The sequence below is a fragment of the Phymastichus coffea genome, unplaced genomic scaffold (assembly GCF_024137745.1).
Source record: "Phymastichus coffea isolate CEN01 unplaced genomic scaffold, Cenicafe_Pcof_1.1 PCOF00089, whole genome shotgun sequence".
Lineage (NCBI taxonomy): Eukaryota > Metazoa > Arthropoda > Insecta > Hymenoptera > Eulophidae > Phymastichus > Phymastichus coffea.
Window position 1 is genome coordinate 907,255 of NW_026706900.1, and position 21,613 is coordinate 928,867.

Here is a 21,613-nt window from a genome sequence, read left to right on the forward strand (position 1 = left end):
ACAGATGCTTCGGATTACGCAATAGGAGCGGTTTTATCACAAGAAGTAGGTGGTCATGAAAGGCCTGTAGCATAACTTTCAAGGTTGTTGAATAAAGCGGAAAGAAACTATACTACCACGGAAAAGGAGTGTGTTGCAGTTTTATACGTAATGAATCAGTTTAGACCTTATCTCTTATGCAAGAAATTTACCCTGATTGATGATCATGAACCTTTAAACTTTATGCATTATCGCAAGGACACAGGACAAAGGCTAATGAGGTGGATGTTTAAATTCACAGATTACCAATATACATTCAAATATAAACCCGGAAAATTAAATTGCAACGCAGATGCACTCTCAAGGAACCCGATTAACCTGCAAGAGTATTTAGACGAAAAGGTTCAGAAAGAAAAGGAGCTGAATGAAAATATCCCGAAGATTCAGGTAATGATTCTAAAGTATAAGACTGAAGGAAAAGAAACAGATGAGAAAGAGAATGTAGAGCCATGGGAATCGATTGGTAAACGAAAGAGGGCTCATACTATCTCGAATGAACCAAGGACGAAAGGAAGGCCTGTTGGGGCCAAGACGAATAAAGAGAAACCAAATTTAGATCACAGTACCATTGCTGAAAGAACTCGAAGCAAGAAGTCTGTGATAACCGCAGGAAGAACTCTCCGACTACCGAATGAACCCAGACCCGGCACATCTAAACTTAAATTGGAGGTTGAAAAAGGGGCCAAATTAGACAAGGATAAACCCCTACCCAAGAGGCTAAAGGCGTTACGAAAAACTACATCGGATGCGGCAATAGATGATTCCAGATTGAAAACCGGTGAATCGGACAAGGAAACCTCGCCTAAAGTTACAGAGCGGGAAGGAGTAACGTCGACTGATGAATCTGCCATCGAAGTTACCGTGAAGGAGGTCGATAACAACGAGTTCGTTAAAGATTCGTCTTTTGGACAATATCTGCCGAGTGGACGAACAAACGGGTACAGGATATTTTAGACCGATTGGAAAGGGAAAACATTAGCGCCAGTGTTTCGGATTCTGATAGCGAGGTCGAATTGAAACAGGCAAGCTACCCTCGGGGACCCTTGTTATCCTCGACTAGGATGGAGGATAAAGATCCGAAAAATGTCCAGGACAGTACGAATGACAGACCCCCGATAGAAGATCCGCGACATAGTGGGCTGAGAAAGGAAACCGAAACGGAAGGGGACAACTCAAGCGATGAAGGTCAGAGTGATAAATCAGAATTCACTGAACGAATAGAGCTAGAAGTTAGTAGACCTCAAACCAGCGGGAACTCTGAAGAAGACGATGAATTATCAGAAAATGAAAGTTCTACTAAAAGATGTGAAGAACGGGCTCCAGCACAGTGGACTAGTTTGTCGGCAAACGAAGTGTGGGAATCGGCAGAAAAATTCGAAGCCAGTTTGCGAAGACATAAAAGTTTAGATAATGAATCGTACTATTGGGACGACATGGGCCTTGCGCGAGACAACCGAACCATAGAAATGCCTTCTCATTTCTCAGATGGAGACGAGCCCCCCAAGAACTACAATAGACACTATGGAGGCTTGACCCATATGATGAAAGAAATGATTCTGATGAGGTAATGGCGAATAGGATAACGAAGCTAGTGGAAGATTCGCAAAAATTAATGGAAACTCACCTAGAACACGACAGTGGCTCGGACACAGATCGCCCGGATGAAGATGAAAATCAACGTCTCTCGGATAGGACTAAGGAAGAAAGTCCCGAAAGAATTAAGGAAGCTGAAGAAACCTTAAGGCAGCCACAATATCGAGAGATATCAGTAACCCCAACTATTAAGACAGGAATACCGAGAGCCAGAAGTACTCCTATGGTTAAAGGACCTCGACTTATGGTAAGATTCGAAGGGCTTGAGGGTATACCCGAAGAGTCAGATCCTAGAAACAAGAGACCTGTGGAATTACACTTTTCAAAAACACCCGTAGATGATGAATTATTCTTCCTGTTACCGCCGACAAGACCAATTAACCAATATCGAAGACCGGAAGACTATAAGAACCGAAGTTCAAGCAGTGAAACCGGGAGCGGAAATTCTTCAATAGGATCTGCAAAATATATCTTACAAAATAATGTAAGCACGAGCCAACAATATCTAACCTATCGACGAGATAACATTGTACATTTTATGTCACGAGACTGTAATAACCAAATTGCGATCTCGAAATTATGAAGTGAAATTGGGGCTATAGACCTACGCAATATGAAATCTTTGAAACCTAAGGTCGGACTAATACTAACAACCAAATATAAAAACCATAATATTTTCTCTGTATTTATAAAAGACAGATATAATGACTCCATTACTATAGAGGCTATAAAAGTCGGACTTACAAATTGAAGAAGATACTGATTAAAAGAAATATAGTAAGTTTCCGGATTGCTAGACGAGGGGACTATACTGGTGACCTTGGACCTGGATTACTAACAGAAATATTAATAAGAATTTTTGAGAAGAGTCCTATAAAAGTAATTGTTTGTTATGGGAACATGGTTCTCCCACAGGCAAACCAGCGGTTGGAAATAATTAAAATACTCCATGACAGCCTAGTGGGTGGCCATAAGGGTATTAACCAGACATACCAAAAAATCCGAGCAAGATATTATTGGGCAGGACTACGAAAGGACATATTAAATTACATACGGAAATGTCCGAGTTGTCTTAAGAAGAAAATTGATCGTCACAAGACTTAGGAAGCGATGCTGATTACGGACACACCAATCGAGGCGTTCGACAAGGTATCGATAGATACCGTAGGAAAATTACGAACCACTCCTAGTGCTCCTAGTGGAAACTCTCACCTGCTGACCATGCAATGCAATCTGACCAAATACTTAATTGTAGTGCCAATAAAGGACCTTAGAGCAACCACTATCGCTGACGCGTTAGCCAGACACTTAATATGTCAATTCGGTGTCCCTAGAGCAATATAGTCAGATTGCTGGACAAGCTTTCTTTTGGAGATTGTAGAATCACTATTACACTTATTCAAAATTCATCATTTAACAACTTCCGGATATAGACCTCAGACTAATGGGTCTATTGAGAGAAGCCATGCACCATTAATCGATTTCTTACAGATATATTCGGAGCGTTTTGACGATTGGGATCGGTTAACCCCCTTTGCGGTTTTTACATATAATACAAGTATACATAATGGAACTGGTTACACCTCCTTTGAACTAGTTTACGGACGAATCGCTCGTTTCCCCATGAAGATACCTAGGGAGGAAAATTAGAAACCTATAATCAATACCTACGCGATCTAGTCTTACGTTTGACAGAACTAAAGATAGCGGCCGGTGATAATCAAATTCGTAAAAAGGAAAAATCTAAAAACCAATATGATAAACACGCTAGACCCTTTAAAGGAAAAGTCGGTGATTATGCCTGGATATTAAACGAACCTCGGGTAGGAAAAGCCGATAGTTATTATAAAAAACTCCTAAAAATCGTCGAAATCTTAAATCATAAAAACGTTTTATTAGAATTATCCAATGGAAAAACAATACGGAAGCGTATGGATAAACTCAAACTTCAGGCGTAGCTTTATAAATTGAATTACTCACTTATCTTATCTGTTCTATATTCTTCGTCTATACTATTTACTTTGTTCTGTTCTTTCAGGTACTATTTCTTTTAATATACTTGCTTTCATTTAATATGTATCTAATCTTACTTTCCTTTCTCTCCGTATTCGCCACGTTTATTATGGACCCCCAAGCTTATTCTATAGAAAAGTTAGACAATAACCCAGGAATTTACTACGAAAGAATAGATCCAATGAGAATAAAGAGGGCAGATTGGAAAATATACATATCCATCGACTTCAATTTGTTCCTGGCGAAGACCACTGCTATAAGTGACCTACAGTCACTACTACAAAATTGTACTGGGCATCTCAATGAGGAAACTTGCGGTAATATAATCGGCAAGGATACATTGATCTAAAGACAATCGCTCTTGAACAAATACGAATGAAAATTCAAGGAGCTATTGAAAACATGGGACATATTTTCTACCTGATGTCCAAGGACCTAAAAATATCAGGCCGAAAAGACTGGTACCTTATGGAGGCACAGGAAGACTGAGTCATAGTTTATTTGGATTAGTGACCATTGACGAAACTAATAAAATAGAAGCCAACATAAATCAATTATATGCAGACCAAAAAGATATCATTAAACTCTCCAATGATAGGACCCATATAATTACCACAGGAATAGATAAACTATATAAAAAGATGGACGTCCACGGGGACAGAATTTATATTTTAAACTTCCAAATGCCACAAGAATTCAGGAAATTAGAAAATGAAAATGCCCGACCGGAGTACATGTTTTCAGTACATTCACTTGGAAGAATGCTAGAGGCAAAATTAGATCATTTTATCAAAAGCTCGGAAAAACTTTTTGAAATTATTCATGTGTTAAAAGGAGACAAAATACATCCGGACCTTATAGATTCTAACAAGTTGCACCAGATAGCAAATGATATAAAATTCATGGTAACGGACCTCAATTTCCCAATTCCAACGGAACACCTCCGAATTGAAGAAATTATTGAAATCTCCAGCATTGACGCGATTCAGCGAGAAAGGAAGACATATATTGTCATTCATTTACCCTTAGTTGACAAAAATTACTATAATCTATACCGTCTGCACTCAGTATTGGTACCGCAATCACCAAGCTCAACTGGAAAATCTGCATATATTAGACACGAATACCCGTACTTGGCATTAGGTTCGGATCAAAAACAGTATATACAGATGGACCACCATTCATTGCAAAGTTGTGTGCGAACACACTATACCTTTATATGATCGGTAGGAGGAACTGTTTTAGATGCTAATCTAAATAGTAAATGCCAACTAGGACTGCTATTACAACCATCCAGGCATGAACTATACCATTGTGACATAGTTCTAAGAATACAACGAATTACCAGTTGGAATTATATATCAACGGATGGGTCATGGATATACTCAGCCAACCAACAAGATACAGTCCGAATTGTCCGCCCGAACCAAGTGGACCAAAAAACCGAAATACAAGGGGTAGGAATATTAAGAATTACCCCGGGGTGCATCGGTTATACCAAGGATGCGACCTTGTTTACGGAAGTGGGCAAAGACAATACAAATGTTTACCTATATCAACCAAACTTAACCCTTAACCTAACGAATCTTTACCCGACACTAACCTACTTATCTGAAACAGATATTAAATTGTAAGAATGTACCCCACAAGCTGAAACCTGGACCAGACAAGAAAAAACATTAAGCGACATCATGGAAAAGACGCAAATGTGATAAGAAATCTTAAAAAAATCACAACAACGCAATCAGGACTGATTTATGGAGGATTCAGTATTAATATCCTAATCATAATAATTATCAGTATAATTTATAAATGTTGCATCATACGCACAAAAGCGTTAAATAATACCATAGTACACGAATCACCTCACGTGCATACACCGGATCCTAGACACAGACCAATCCTTCATAGCCTCGGACAGATTACAAATAAGCAAACGCTTGCCCGAATGTCTGAAAAACCATCTAAGAAACAAGCTTAAATTGAAACCCTTCACATTCGACCCTCGAAGAAACCGAAACCCTCCGCGACTATACCTAATCCGTTGACAAAATCTGAAAATTCTTTGGGTGTAGAAATCCAGACAGCAGAGTCTGTATGATTTTTTTTTAATCAATAAATTATTGATCATTTGTTTCAGTACCCAATATCGTCATGAATGACAGGTCCGACCACTTGATAATAGACCCGACTTGCATCAAGATACGGTACTTAAAGCATAAGCCGCTGAGCGAACTCCTGACACGATTAGAGAGTATCGGACCTATAGAGGAGTTTCATCCACTACAAAATCTTACAAACAACAGTACAAGAATTATTCTCTGCAAATTTACTAGAATTAAATATGCAGTTGAAGCAAGAAAAATAAAAAACTGGAACATAAGCGAGATAAATTGTGCCCGTATTGGAAACCCGAAACCGTTACAAACAAACGATTCTAGGCCTACGGAGAAAACCCGACTATTTTGTCGACTTCCCTGGACAATTGAAGAGAGTTATAGGGAAATCTCATTTTTCCAACACTTCGTACAATTCGGACCCTTAGTGTATCATAAAGTGGTGCGAGATAACAAAGGAGCCCTTGCTATAGGCTCAGTATTACAAAGCTGCTGATGCCGCAACAGCCTTAAAAGAATGCGACCCTATTTACGGCGTTAGATATGCTGATATAAGGAAAAGAAGATGGGACCACAGTGATGAAACTAGGCACCACTGGCTTTGCGACGAATGGATAGACGCATCAATCTATGAGGAACACGATACCACCTGTAAATGGCAGCACCAAAATAAACTCAGGGAAGGAAAAATGAAAAAACAATACCCCAAATCAGAATTGAGAAGAGTGTATAACGTGAATTCTACGGAAACAAACCGACCTAACATAGGATTAGACAAAAATGGACCCTCTACAGATCTTGTTACGCTCACGGAAATTAAATTAATGGACCCTACTCCTAATCCACGGGCAACTTTAGGAAAAGCCTGACGAATTAACCTAACGGAAGAAGACGTGATAACAAGAATTGACCCTGAAGATAGAAGATACTTCGAATCAGCTGTATAAATTATAAGTCATAGGATAAAAAAAAAATTATTGAATCATTCAATTATATTATTATTTTATTTAAAGGACCCATAACTCTTTAATCTTTGACCAATTTCTTTACTCTTGTTTATGTCTAGTCTTAAATCTTTGTACTTTTTCTCTCCTCTCGACCACGCAACTAACTGGACCATATTTTTACCTCAGGATGGAAGAAATTAACGGAATTCGCCTCCGAGTTGTGGCACCAGTAGATGACTCCTCCACTGCAATTCGAGTCAAATTTGATGACCCTCAACAAGAAACTACGGTCATCAAATTATTTAGTACTGTGGGGACCATATGCTCTGCCACACGATAGCAGACCTATCCTCCTCACATTATGGAGAAATCATTATTGAATTTCTTCTTGAGGATGATTACCTTGCGGTAGTATTAAGATTCTTCCCGTGTACCGTAGGGGAAAGGTCACCTTATACTTCAAATGAGCACTCTTCGGTAGATGAAGATTAGGAAACAACGAACCCAATTGGGTTCACGCCGCGATCGACTACACCAGCCTATGCGAAGGAGGATGACGTTTACCGACGATTACATTTCCTCATACAGCACCGCGATAAACAGGATAAACCATGGCCAGAACAACGGGTCCATGACGACTTCATGCATTTTGACCAGTAGATTATATTAAAACATGGCAAAGCTCTTGCGGGCCTATGGGAGTAATCAAATACATATTTAATTAGAGTGTCACTTCAGCATTAAGTAACTTAAATAAACGTTATACGGCAAAACATTCGCCACCTCGACATCTCACAGCCAAACTCCGAAACAGGTTCATGTACGTTTATCATGGTGCCTGCAGACACTATGTTACCAAGACCGAATTAGAAGCACATAGGACCCTTTGCCAATACCAAAACAGGAATGTGCTGTGGAAGGGCAGTGTAGCTTTCCGATTGGGACCAACATTTGCAAGACTGTAATCTTGAGACCTACGATTACAACGGGTTCCCCTTTGATAGTATAAACAAGCTGACCTTGTTTTTGCAAACTACCTCAGCCAAACAAAAGGACCAAATTTTGTTACTCCAGGACCAAATTTCCTGTCTGCAAGACTTAGAGGGGCTAGATTTAACAACCGGACAGGATGACCGCCAACTTGCGTTGCGCAAATAAAGATTGGACCAAATTAACGAGCTTTTGCCTCATTCAATTAATTATTTTACTTGTATATCAATAAAGAGGACCATTTATATTATTTTACTATTGTTATTTATCATTATTATGTATATTATTATTTTCTTCTTGTACTACCCTAGTTGGACCCGAAACGTTACCAAGGACGACAACGATTCTAAGGGGGGAGGGATGTTACGTGACGTTCCATTATGTTATAATTATATTTTACGATTAATATTTCGCTCTCGAGAATTCCGTTCGGACATAGTAATAAAATACTATAGCTAGCAGTATTCGTGTGCGCGACTCGGTGGGAATGAGCGGCAGAGGCTGATTCACGCTGCTGCAGCATGCTGCGACAGCATGCTGCAGTCAGCGTGCTTAGCTAGGTAAGACGAGCCGATACAAGAAGCGTAAACGTCTCAAGCATATGTGCGAGATAGAGACGGAATGCGAGGGACAAAGAATATATAATAAACCGGCGAAAACAACGACCAGAGATTAGTCAGTCAGGACTGAGCGGTAGAGCAGCTAGGCCGTAATATTTCCGCATTACAGAGTTCATCTCGCCGATTGAAATCTAAATTTAGTTTGATTCATCCGAGTTATCCGGTATTATTCCTTTACTTAATTAAAAGTTGAGTTCAGTTTGAGTGTTAGTAAAAGGCAAAGAAACACAGCAACCGTACAGCCAACTTGTTCACGCCGCTAGGACCAAGAAAAAATATAAATTAATCGACAGTATTAATTGAACATACACGACTATACGTGTACATTTGATGGGCCTTACAATCCATTTAAAGAGAAACAGATAGGAGAGAGGACCGATAAATAGAAAATACGATTGTCAATAACTGTATTTAAAAAAATAAGTGAGTATCATATTGTTTATAAATAATAGACAACGAGAGGCGAAGAACACGCGTCTATATATATATATATATCTTTTTAATTTTCGCTCTATCATTTATTTATGTACTTAAGCTATATAAAATAAATTTTATAAGTACTATTAAACCCGCTTGAGTATATCCATATGCTTCCCCGTTATTGCTTATTATATATATAACCGATTAAATATATACGTATACGTCCAATCGAATATTTCACGATCGCGGTATCGGGAGTCCGGATTCAAATCTACGAAGACTTTGTTATTGACGCGCGAACGGGACGAGGTGCCCGAAAGCCTGATTGCCACCCGAGTCAAAGGCCGCTCGGCTGTTGAAAGGCCTTCGTACGGGACAAACTGGCCTCGCGCGAGTTGTCACCCATCACCATTTATTTTAACAACAGATGCTAGTGGATTCTGTGTAGGATGCGTTTTATCTCAAAAACAAGATGAGGATGACTTTGATAAGCTAGTAGGTTATGCATCACGAGCGTTAAATGATACAGAAAGATGTTACAGCATTTTCGAGAAAGAAATGTTAGCAATTGCGTTCGGAATTCTTAAATTTCGACCGTACTTATATGAAAAAAAATTTACCATCACTACGGATTATAAACCTCTAGTTGGATTAAGAATGCACAAAGATCCCAACTAAGCATTAACTAGAATGAGACTGAAGGTAGCAGATTTTCAATATGAAATTAAATATAAAGCCGGAGCTACAAATATAAATGCAGATGTTTTATCACGTAACCCGATAGAATTACATACATTAGATCCGCAATTAATTCAAGAACCAATAAATACGAGGGTGGTCCGATAAGAATTAGCCTCACCGCCCGATGGCGCCACTCTCGCAAAAGAAATATTCTATCACGTAGTACAACCTTCTCGATGGTTACTATCAAGATTTCGGCCGGGTTAGAGTTGTAGTTTATTTTTGAGAGCATGTGAAAGCAAGTGTGTCCGTTGATTTTTGAAAAATAGAAAAAGAGTAGTATCGGTCGGTGATGCGATTCTTGTTTTTGGAAGGGCAAAACCGCTTGGATGCTGTGTACGGTGACTCTTCTCCTTCGATGGCGATCATCAAAAATTGGTTTAACGAGTTTCAACATGGTCGCACGTCGTTTTTTGAAGAGCCACGTCCAGGTGCTCCGAAAACGGCTACCACGGAGGATAACGTGACAAAAATTCACGATCTCGTATTGGCAGATCGACGAATGAAGGTGCGCGAGATAGCTAAGGTCATAGGCATCTCAAAAGACCGCGTGGGTCATGTCCTGCATGAAATTTTGGGCATGAGAAAACTGTCGGCGCGATGGGTGCCGCGTTTGCTCACTCCGGACAACAAGCGCAACCGTGAGAGAACTTCAGAGCAATGTCTGACGCTGTTTAAGCGCAATCCAAAGGAGTTTCTGCGTCGTTTCGTGACAGTCGACGAAACCAGAGACCAAGGAACAGTCGAAACAGTGGACTTTACCCGGCGAAAGTGCTCCGAAGAAGGTGAAGACTGCCCCATCGGCCGGAAAGGTGATGGCCACCATTTTCTGGGGTTCACAAGCTGTGATCTACATCGACTACCTGGAGAGGGGCAAAACGGTCACATGGCTGTACAATGCCAAATTATTGGGCCGATTCGACGTCGAATTGCAGAAAAAACGGCCCCATTTGGCGAAGAAAAAAGTGCTCTTCCACCATGACAACGCACCGGCTCACACCGCCGTCGCCATGGCCAAATTGGTCGAATTAGGCTACGAACTACTGCCCCATCCACCGTATTCTCTAGATTTAGCCCAATGCGACTTCCTTTTGTTTCCAAACTTGAAAAAGTCACTCGCCGGGCAAAAATTTGAGTCGAATGAGGAGGTAATCGCTGCCACGGAAGCCTACTTTTCAGACCTCGAGCAAACGTATTTTTCAGACGGGTTAAAGAAGTTGGAGCATCGCTGTGCCAAGTGTATCGAACTAAAAGGAGACCTTGTTGAAAAATAAAACGCCACTTTTCCAAAATTTTCGTTTTTCTTTTGTAGGCTAAGTATTTATTGGACCACCCTCGTATAGTAGAAGGATTAAAAGCAAATGATGATAAAGTACCGGAACCGGAAAGGATGATCACACGATCGCGCACTGGACGAAAGCGTAGCGCTAAATACGAAGAAGCTATAAGCGCACTGAAACCTAGTAAACAGAAAAAGAGACGAGACCAAAGTGCCACTGAGGTAACAACACAACAAAAAGGGAAAGACAAGAGGTCAGAAACCCATGAAAACGCCAATAGCAACACACCATGTACGCAACAAGTCGAGAACCAAGCAACAGATGTACAAAGCAAGGGGACAGGTGTACCATTAAAAACTAAAGAATTAAAAATTAAAGTAAAAGTCTAGAAACCATCAAAGAAGAAGACAAATACCAATCAAACGAAACTAAGATAGGCGCAACAGAAGAGATCGTAAATAATGAGAATGAAATAGAAAACAAATTACCTCAAAGCAACATCATTTATTGTCGCAAAAAATTGCTTATGAGAAAAGATAATTATTTGTATTTTGTCAATGATAAAGGAGAACCTCTCGATGAAGGAGCTCGTCTTTTAAAAAAAGTACATAAATTACCAATATTAGTAAATTGAAAAGTAAGATATCCTGCACTAATTAAGGTTGGGAAAAGATATCATTTAGTAATACCGCTAAGGTGCGAACAACGAGAAAGCACCTGAGATATAATTATTATGCTAAAAGCATTACTCATGAATTTAAGAAACATTATTGATGAAAACAAGATAGTCACCTTTAGCTTAGCCAAAAGTGAAAGCATAGAGAACGTGTTATTCCGTAAAATTATTAACTATATACGAGATAAGCTTGGAAAACTAGATGTCAAGGTCATAGTATGCACCGGACAGGTAAAACATCCCCTACCTAATAAGAGAGCAGAGATTATACAAGAAGCACATTGTTTAGCAGTCGGAGGATACGCGGGAGTTAATAAAACATTTAATCGTATTCGACATAAGTCGAACTGGGAACATCTTAAAGAGGACGTACTTAGTTTTATACAACAATGTGTTGATTGCCAAACAAAAAAATTAGTACGTGAGAAAACTAAACAGAAGATGGTCGTCACCGATTCTCCGCCAGTACCATTTTTCAAAACTGCAATAGACATTGTGGGACCTATGCCAACTACCAAACTAAATAATCGTTATTGTTTAACATTTCAGTGCATGGTTACACGTTTCGCTATAGGTATTCCAATACTTGTTTAAACAGCTATTACTATAGCAGATGCTTTTATTCAACGCATAGTCTGTGTTTTTGGAGCACCAGGCAGCTTGCTTACCGTTTGTGGGCAAAATTTTTTGTCAAAATTAATGAAAAGAGTTGCAAAAAGATTTCGTATTAAACAATTTCGCACAAGCGCTTTTCATCATGAATCAAACGGATTAAAAGAAAGACAACACTCCTCATTAAACGAATATTTAAAAGTTTTTACAAATAAGTTTGAAGATTGGGATGAATTTGTAGAAATGGCAATGTTCAATTATAACACTAACAGACATGAGGATATGCATTATACTCCATATGAACTCATGTTTGCAAGAGTTGCACGAGTACCATCAGCAACTCCGCCAGAACCGGAAGATCTCGTGCCTACTTATGCCGATTATATGTCACAACTAATTAACCATTTGAATGCTTTGCACCAAATTGCTCGTGAAAAAATTACACTTGCAAAAATTAAGTCAAAACATTATTACGACAAAAAAATCAATCCCAGAGAAATTAAGGTAAACGATTATGTTTGGCTTTTAGGTGGCCCCGAACCAAAAAAATTCGATGACCAATATTCTGATCCATATCTGGTATCGGAAGTATGGCCCAACGGAAATGTACGAATTGAGATCGGCAAAAACCGCAGCAAAATTGTACATATGAACCGTTTACGCATATCGCATATAAGGCCAACCGAATAATCGTTTCGCAAAATTTAATAGACAATCGCACTGATTGCATGTTCTGCTTAAGATCTATTAAGGAATAACTTAAATTTATTTTTGCAGATGATGAATCTTCTAATTTGCCTACTGCTCTTGGAACTTGTCACCAAGGCGACGGCCTTCATTACTTATGATTGTGCGCAGAAGTTCGCAAATATTACATCTTTTTCTTTAGTGGATATTGCAGACTGTAAATTTCCACCACCAATCGTCAATTCTACGCGGATCGAAGTATCACTATTGCAACTCAATGAATATTCGTCGGTCCGAGTGCGCTATTGCAAAATAGAAATAGATAGGGACGCTAAGAGATGCGGCTATAATAATCATAATATGGAAGTTGGATTAGGAAAAATAAAATACCTACGCGAAACGAATCAAGAAACGAATGCGAAAGAATGCACGTACACAGATCAATATCTATAGGAGATCGTCTCTTTCAATCCTTACTAGGGAATAATTCAGTAGTACACGCTACAATTTTCGCAGGATCAGCTGGTAGCACGGGTAGATGCAGTAACGCAGGTTACTATAATAACCCATATGGCGAATTTCAAGACGTTTTTGTAACAGGATTTGTTAAAATTTCGTTGCAAGAACACTGGGAAACAGTATCACTAGATAACAATAAAATTACATTATCAACAGGTACGGTTTGTAAATTCAGTGACGATAAATGCATAGATAACGTTCTCGGTTACGCTTTCTGGGACCCAATTCCCATGCACGAGTACCAAGAAAATAAGTTCACAGAACTTTGCACCGGATACGTAGATAAAGTCATGGAACAGGGTAGCGAAAGGCTACCATTATACGTATTAGATACACAAGGAGTGTCCTTCGCATTTAAAGATCTAGGCGCATTACCTAAATGCGGATTTGTCTTAACCAGAACAGAACATCCGAGATTTTTTATCCTAGACGATGGAAATAAACATACCTTCCCGACAATAAAAGATAAAAACATTAAAAACATTGATTTATTTGCATATTTTAATATAAAGATACTTTTCTTTGAAAAATACGTAAGAAAAAGTTTACAAAAGTTATATTATGACGTGTTATTTCAACAGTGCTAGTTAGAAACGAAAGTCATAATGAATACACTAATAGCGCAATAATTAGTCCGCATTTATTAGCCTATTATTTGATGAATGGACCAGGCTACATGAGCCTACTCGCAGGTGAGGTCATTCACATAATTAAGTGCTTACCAGTAGATGTACGGACAAGAAACTCTTCAGAGTAATATCAAGAACTACCTGTAGAGCGCAACGGTAGACCTATGTTTATAACACCTCGCACGCACATACTGAAATTTTTCGGTACAAAAACAGCCTGTGATGAGACAGTACCAATAATGTTTAAGGTGGGAAGTGGATGGTTTAAGATGTTACCACAACCCATCTATTTTGGGGATGGACCAGGAGTTTTAAAGCCTCAGACAAAACAAACATGGTAATATCTAGTACCGATTGACATAACTAACAGTGAAATTTATAGTTTGTCAGATATTGAAAAATTAAAAAGCTACATCATGTTTCCAAACGAACAAGCCGCGATTTTGAATAAAGTAGCAAAAAGTGTATCTTTGAACGGACGTCCCGGAGCAGACTTATCATTCTATCATATGCTTGATGAAAAAGCACTAGAAAAATTAGCCGAATACACATGGTCGAAATTAAGGGGTAGATTTATGAGTTTTGGTTCGTTAAGCGCGGGTATTATTTCCGTAATTATGCTTTTTTGCGTGATTAAATTTATACTCGATACAATCATTCATGGATACGCACTCTATCCGCTTTTCGGATGGTCTGTCAAAATAATAGGTGCAGTGTGGAATTCACTTACAAATTTACTTGTCCATTTAGCTAGGACTCCTACTAAAGAACGGGATCAAGATAAGAATCAAAATAAAATCGAGCGAGGAACAGTGGCCATCACCAGTTATATAAACGTCCCTCCAAATTCCCCATCTGCTCCAAGTTCCTCGGACGCACCAGCATTGAAAGCGAAAATAATCGAATGTACCTTTAAACCTAACACATAACAGGTAGAAAACAGATTAATAGATACTAGACTGTATCCCGTATTACAAGAGCCTTGCATTCGGTCAATTCCTCCAAGGAATAAACGAACTCCTTCAGATAGGGACGAATAAAAAAAATTGGTATTAAAATTAGATTTTTCATCATGAATGATTCAGAAAAAATCGAAGTACTAGAAAATCTAATTTGTATATAGACAAAATTAATATGTATGACTCAAAGAAATAACGAATCAACTCATAAATTTGGAAAAAGAGCCATAAACTTATTAAAGTCATACAAGATTGCAGGCCATTTAGCTCAATTACAGTTAGATGAAGCAACAGACACTATGGAAGAAAGAGAACAATTAGCAACGATGTGTTTTGTTGAATACCTAAACAAAGGCATAAAAAGATATATGTGTCAATACAAATTTTATAGTTCATTACAGCAGGCAGTTGTACACGCTGAACAAATTAGCAACAATCTAAATGAATTAGAAAATATTGCAAACGCAAGAGATTTAGTAGCTAATCAATATCAATACATTGAAAGATCTTTTTTTTAATTACACAATGTTTTTGATTCATTAGATAAAATTTGTAAAAGGGTATTATAAAAAAAAATTGTAATAACGATAATACACGACTTAACCGAAGCATGGATTAACAATTGTGTATTTGACGTTAATGGTCCTATAAGCTTGTATAAAAAACAAAAAAATATAATTTATCGAATAATAATTGTAACCTATATCGAATTGCAGTTTGCAAAACACAAAAAAAAAAAACTAACAAGATGAAAAAAGCAGCAATCTACCTGTATTTTCTTCTTGGATTTATGGCAGTTAGGGGACGAGAAGAAAACCCCGTCGTACATCTGATTGAAGACAATCCAGGGATTGCGTTTCATAAAATTAAATGTATAGCCTTTACGCGTGAAAATTGGAGTTTACTAACAACCATTGACATGCAACACATTTTCATTTGGAACGAGGTACTTACTAATCAAGTAACAACTTTAAATAACATCTTCATAGAAGATAATGTATCCAAGATAGAAGCAAGTTCGATTATACAGCATGTTATGGATGATTTGATGGATATTAATCATGTTGACGATTCCCTGAACCGTCTTGTCAACACTTTGCATGTTGACAAAATTAAGGGGGGAGGAAAAGCTTTATTTTTCAAAACAGTTACGTATTAAGTAACACAAAACGTTATAGAAAGATCAACTAACATGCGTATAAACGATCTATCTTATATTGTAGGTGATGAACCGAACACTTATTACTTTGACAATGGCCTGCATGAACAAATTAAATCAGTAAACTCGAAAACTAACTATATTAAAAGATGCGTGCAACTGTTAAAACAGAACCCGAACATAACAGACAAAAATCAGACCGCTAATTTCCATAAAACAATTTCACTCATTAAAGAACTCCAACATGAAAGTAAAGAAATTATGTTATTAATGGTTGAAATGTTTAAATATAACAAATATTTATTAGCTATGCACACCTTACAAACAGTAATACGTGAAATAGAAAAGACATCACTTTTAAAATCCATTGTTAAACCTAATAGTATTAATACAGCAAATATTGCTGACATAGCACAGTTACATTTTATGATGTATAAAACAATACTAATTGTAGAAATAGTACTACCGTTCATAGATGCCGAACAGTTTGTCGTGTACAAAATGATGTCTTTTCTAGTTTTTCAACAATCTGAGACAAACAAGTCAATCGCTGCATACATTGAACCGCGGAATGATTACATTGTTGTATCAGAAACCAATAATTCATATTTCTTTATGAGTAAAACGACCTTTGAATTATGTAACATCGTAAACTATTATAGAATATGTAGTGTAGAATTGATAGAAAATACCAAAGCATCTTGTGAGTTCAACATGCTAATAAAACCAAAAATCAAAACTTTATATAAATGTAATGTTAAATTAAGTGAAGATGAAGATTATTTCCTAATCAAAACTGCTAGCGTTCATCTCTGGTTATTCTCAACGAGAGAATATGATTCATTAAAAATTAAATGCATTAACAAATTGATATTTATTCCGAAGATTTCTTCTGGCATAATTGAACTCCTAAGGTCTTGTGACATATGGGCCGACGGAAAAATATATAGAGGTGCGACCGGCAATAAAGTAATAAGAAATCTAATTATTCCGCCTTTTCGACTAATCCTTTTAAATATAGACCAGCGGTTAGACAGTACAACTAAAATTGAGATAAAACAGATCAATACCCTAACAACAAAAATAGAATTAAAAACAACTAACTTGTCAATTTGGAACCTTATTTGTATCCGCGTTGCAATTGTATGTTTAATTGAAATCTTTCTAATTATGTTTATAGTATATCACTATGTCAACAAAAAACAAAGTAGAAGAGGCACTACAGTAAGCGAAACATATATACCAATGTCGAAATTAGATACCGGGTTTAGATACGATTTTACGGGGCCACCGTTTTACGAGATACCCCGCATATCTCCTAAAAAGGTTCATGACTATGAAAATATGTTACCAACTCTATTAGAATCAACCCAGGATGAAGAACTAAAGGAAGAATCGTCTGAACAAATAGGAATCGAAAGCTCAGAATCAGTCAATATCAAAGAATAAATAAGTATACCTGTTATTGAGGAAGTCAGTCAGCCAGTTGCAGTTTTAGCATTCATATGAAATATTTAGCTTTGCGGAGGACCGTTATCCGTAGTATTAGGCCAAGTGTGGGTAATAAAGCTTTCCTAGTGTGACTAGAGTAGGTCATGGATTGTAAAATGGTAATCATCCAGGAACATAAAAGTAGAAAGAAAAAGGTAGGGAATTAGAAAAAATCACTATCAAAACGAATGGAGAAAGAAAAAATTAGTTAGTCTATAGAAAACAACAGAGCAAGCAAATAATATAATCCAGTGAAAAAAGTACGCTCAATGTGTTTCCATCAAATTCATAAGTGAAAGAGGATTTTGCCACGGTTTTCTCTTTAACGAGAAAGGTGTTGTTCAACGAGACACTCTAGGACTATTCGAAACGAGTGAAAACTACTGTTGGACACCCGAACCGTTCCATATTTATCGCTGGGGAGCTTGCCGCTGGTTGAACAAAACAGCAAATGAATACGGATACAAAGTGCGGAACTTCCAGCCAACCATCACGTATGAATTAATCGGAGAAATAATATATAATGACTCATCAGAATTTCAAGAAATATGCAAGGAAAGTGTAACGAAGATGGGATACTCACCGCTAGGTCCAGTAATATCAGAACTCACAGTGGCACAACAGCAAGCCAGAGGAAAACGTTTTACATTAAGAAACAATAATGAGATATTCCAATATCCGGAATATCTTACAGTACCAAAGGATAGTTTATTCAGGAGCCAAAATTTGCTATTTGAAACCGTGAGTGAAAGTACTGATATCTCCATTCAGCATCTGTTTAAGATAAATTATGGTAGTCTTCATACAGATAACCGCTTTACGTTTGGATATTGTGCAGTGTGTCAAGTACCATTATTAGCAGTACGTAATTGTCGTTACTGCACGGCGTTACATTTAAGCAAACAGTGTGAGGACGCAGGTGGGTTGATGCAAATTTTGGAGTGCCCCTTTGCCGAACATCGTAAGTCATTAGAAAATGATGACGAAAGGTGCCGATTCTATCAAGGAGGTAGTGAATTAATTCAGGCGTGGAATAGGCAAGTAGATCAGTTATTTTTAGAAAACAGTAACTATTGGCTAAATATTAGTGAATAAATTTTTTTTGGGGGCTATTTTTATATAAAAATAGAAATAAATAAATAAATTATTATTAGAGTGAATTTATACTGCAATTTCCTGACAAGACTCCTCCAAATACAGTTGACATAGAATACACCAAATTCGACACCTGGTATTCGAATAAATTAAGTGGTATCAAGCAGTAGCAAAGAAACAAAATTAGAATTTTATAGCTAGATTAATGATTAAGTTCCCTGTCTGAAAGGTAGAGTAAAATAAAAGGGACTTAGTTGCCAGTAAGACAGCATAGTGTCAACTAGTTTTGTGTCAGTGTCTCTATAAGTAATTGTATATTGAGGCCGTTTTTTCTTTTTTTTTTCTCGCTTAACTGGTCCAATGACGACGCATTATATTTTCCGGTGATTGTTTGTTCTTTTTCTAAATAGTCGACGAAGATAGCTGCACGTGCATTCCAAAAAACAGTGGCCATAACGTTCCCTGCCGATTTCACTATCTTCGCCTTCTTTGAAACTGATTGATCTTTCATAATCCAGTGTTTTAACTGTTCCTTCATCTCAGGAGTATGTCCATTTTCTCATGCAAAATCGAAATGACTGTACCTTTTAAAACTCTTGTGACCTCAACTATTTTGCGCAATTTTAATCTTCGGTCACTCAATACCATGTCTGGATTTCATTGATCATTTCCGGAGTACTTACATCTACAGGACGGCCTGAACAATGTTCATCTACATTCGATGTATGATCACGTTTAAATTTATTTCCCCAATTGTAAACACTTGCCAACACAGGGACAGATACACCATGAACTGTATCTAACTCAGCTTTGATTTCTTTAGGTGTAAGGTTTTTTAAATAGAAATGTTCTGTCATCATTCGGAACTCACTTTTCTCCATTGTTAACAAGAATCGAAAGTTATTCACTTTGATCGACAAAAAAAACGGAACTATTTAATAGATCTGGCTGAAACTTCGGCAGCACTTTATTTAATAGTGACTGTTGCTGATGCAATATAAGTTAGGATACTTTGAGCGTTATCTCGTGGATTTTGTGAGGACTTATTGACGCACGATGATATTAGATGTTGTACCAATAATTATATGTTGATTAATTTCTGTTAATAAATATGTTTTGGTTAATTATAAGTATTTTCTATTTTAAATGATATTAACTACATCCTTCATAATTATTTATTTTTATAAAACTTTCTTTGCGAAAGCTCATAAATAATTATTATATTGTATACTAACTAACGATTTGATCATTGCATTTTGACCATAATGTAATAAGTATTAAATTGCCAACTATTATCGCTATGCAAACAAGTGAAATTTTTTTTTTCGACGAATACTTGATTTATCGATTTCTTTTGATAACGCAGTGATGCCTCCATGTTAATCATAACGTGGGTATATTTTTCACTTTTAGTCACCGAGAATAATCTTACACTCTGAAAAAAATTAAAGATTCCGAGTATTTTGTCATATGTAGGCATGACTTTAAAATATTTTGACTTCTATAGTTTTAAAACGTACTTATATGATAATAAAATAAAGTTTTCTCTTAGTTTATATATTTGCTTCTTCAAAATGATGATAATAAAATATTTGAATTTAATTTGAGAAATAAAAAAGTCTCCGCTGAGTATATTTTACAAATTCTAATTTTCTATCTTTCAGGATGAAAATCGATTCCATGAAGATATATTTGGTATCACTCTTCGTACAGCAGAAGTACATAATCGATCTAGAGAAACAGCTAGAATCAAATTGATCTCTAAACCATCAAATGATACAAACCTCGAGATGAATGTAAGCAAGGACTGAGTGAGAATTGAAATCTAATCAAGATAAAGTTGAATTATTGCGTCAATACATAATAGATTTCAATTTTAATATGAATAAGAATTATATTTATGAACAATTATCTGATTTGTATATGTTTATTTGGTAGTCTAAATATACTGTATTAAGCAGAATGTATATGATTTACTGAGTCCTTTTTTTTTCTATTGCATTTTCTTATACATAATTTTTTTTGTCCTCAGACCGCAAAATGATATTTCGTGTTCTCTACAGAGGCTGTAAAACCCTAAATGTAATATCTAGGCCCTAAAAAAAGGCGTGTAAAAGAAGATCTGGTCGATATAGATGACCGTTATAAAAATTCAAAAAAGGTGAAATATGCTGAGATTTTCCGACAACAGATGACCACTATGTGTCAAACAGGCCCCAATCAGGCGCCTACTTTTATTGTTTTTCTTGTTTGCTACCGAATCTGGGGTTTTCCAGTTTTTCTCTCTTTTCTGCGTTTGTACATATACTTGAAAAATTTACTTATGCACACTTTCTTTAAGATTCTTGCCTGAGTGTATTCAGTTATTTTTCGCACCTTGTGTTTGAATAAGCTTTGCATTTAAAAAAACAGCGCTTTTAAATATTTCTATGATAGTAATTGAAAAAATATATTATTTATTAATTTAGTGATATATGGACCGAAAAATGAACAACAGCAGTGTCAACAGCAGTGAATCTGATTCTAATTGTACTAGTGAGGTATCTGTGGAAATGTTGGTAAAAGCAAAAATAATTTCTATGGACTCACTACCTCAAAAATCAAAACAAGAATATATCACAGAATATAATAATTTGAATGGCGTAATTTAAAAGAAACATTATCTTTTGACGAAGCAATTTTCATTGTGTACTTCAACGAGTTATCCCAAAAAATATCATCAGCGTCATTATGGTCTACGTATTCCAAGTTAAGATCAGCAATAAATAAGTTTTATGGAATCGATTTAGGAAATTATAAAAAGTTAATTGGAATTTTAAAAGCATTGCATGCAAATTATGTTTCGAAAAAATGTAATGTTTTCACTGCAAATGAAATTTCCAAGTTTTGTTGAGCAGGACCCAACAATCAATACTTAGATATAATGATAAGCATGTTTTTTGAAAAATCGTTTCTTTTTTTAATTTTTAGATGTTCATGATTTTTTTACTTTTTTTACCCGTGGACCTGCTCTTTTCCATCCTGTT

At 36.8% G+C, this 21,613-nt stretch overlaps 1 protein-coding gene across 1 annotated transcript in view; it reads left to right on the plus strand.

The window, feature by feature from the left end:
- Positions 1-20,541, plus strand: part of LOC131669215 (nitric oxide synthase, salivary gland-like) — an 840,995-nt gene extending 820,454 nt beyond the window's left edge. The window contains exon 9 of the mRNA XM_058943950.1: positions 20,252-20,541. Coding sequence (XP_058799933.1) covers positions 20,252-20,398 — 147 coding nt within the window. The 3' untranslated portion in view covers positions 20,399-20,541. The remainder of the gene's footprint in view (positions 1-20,251) is intronic.
- Positions 20,542-21,613: the final 1,072 nt, after the last annotated feature.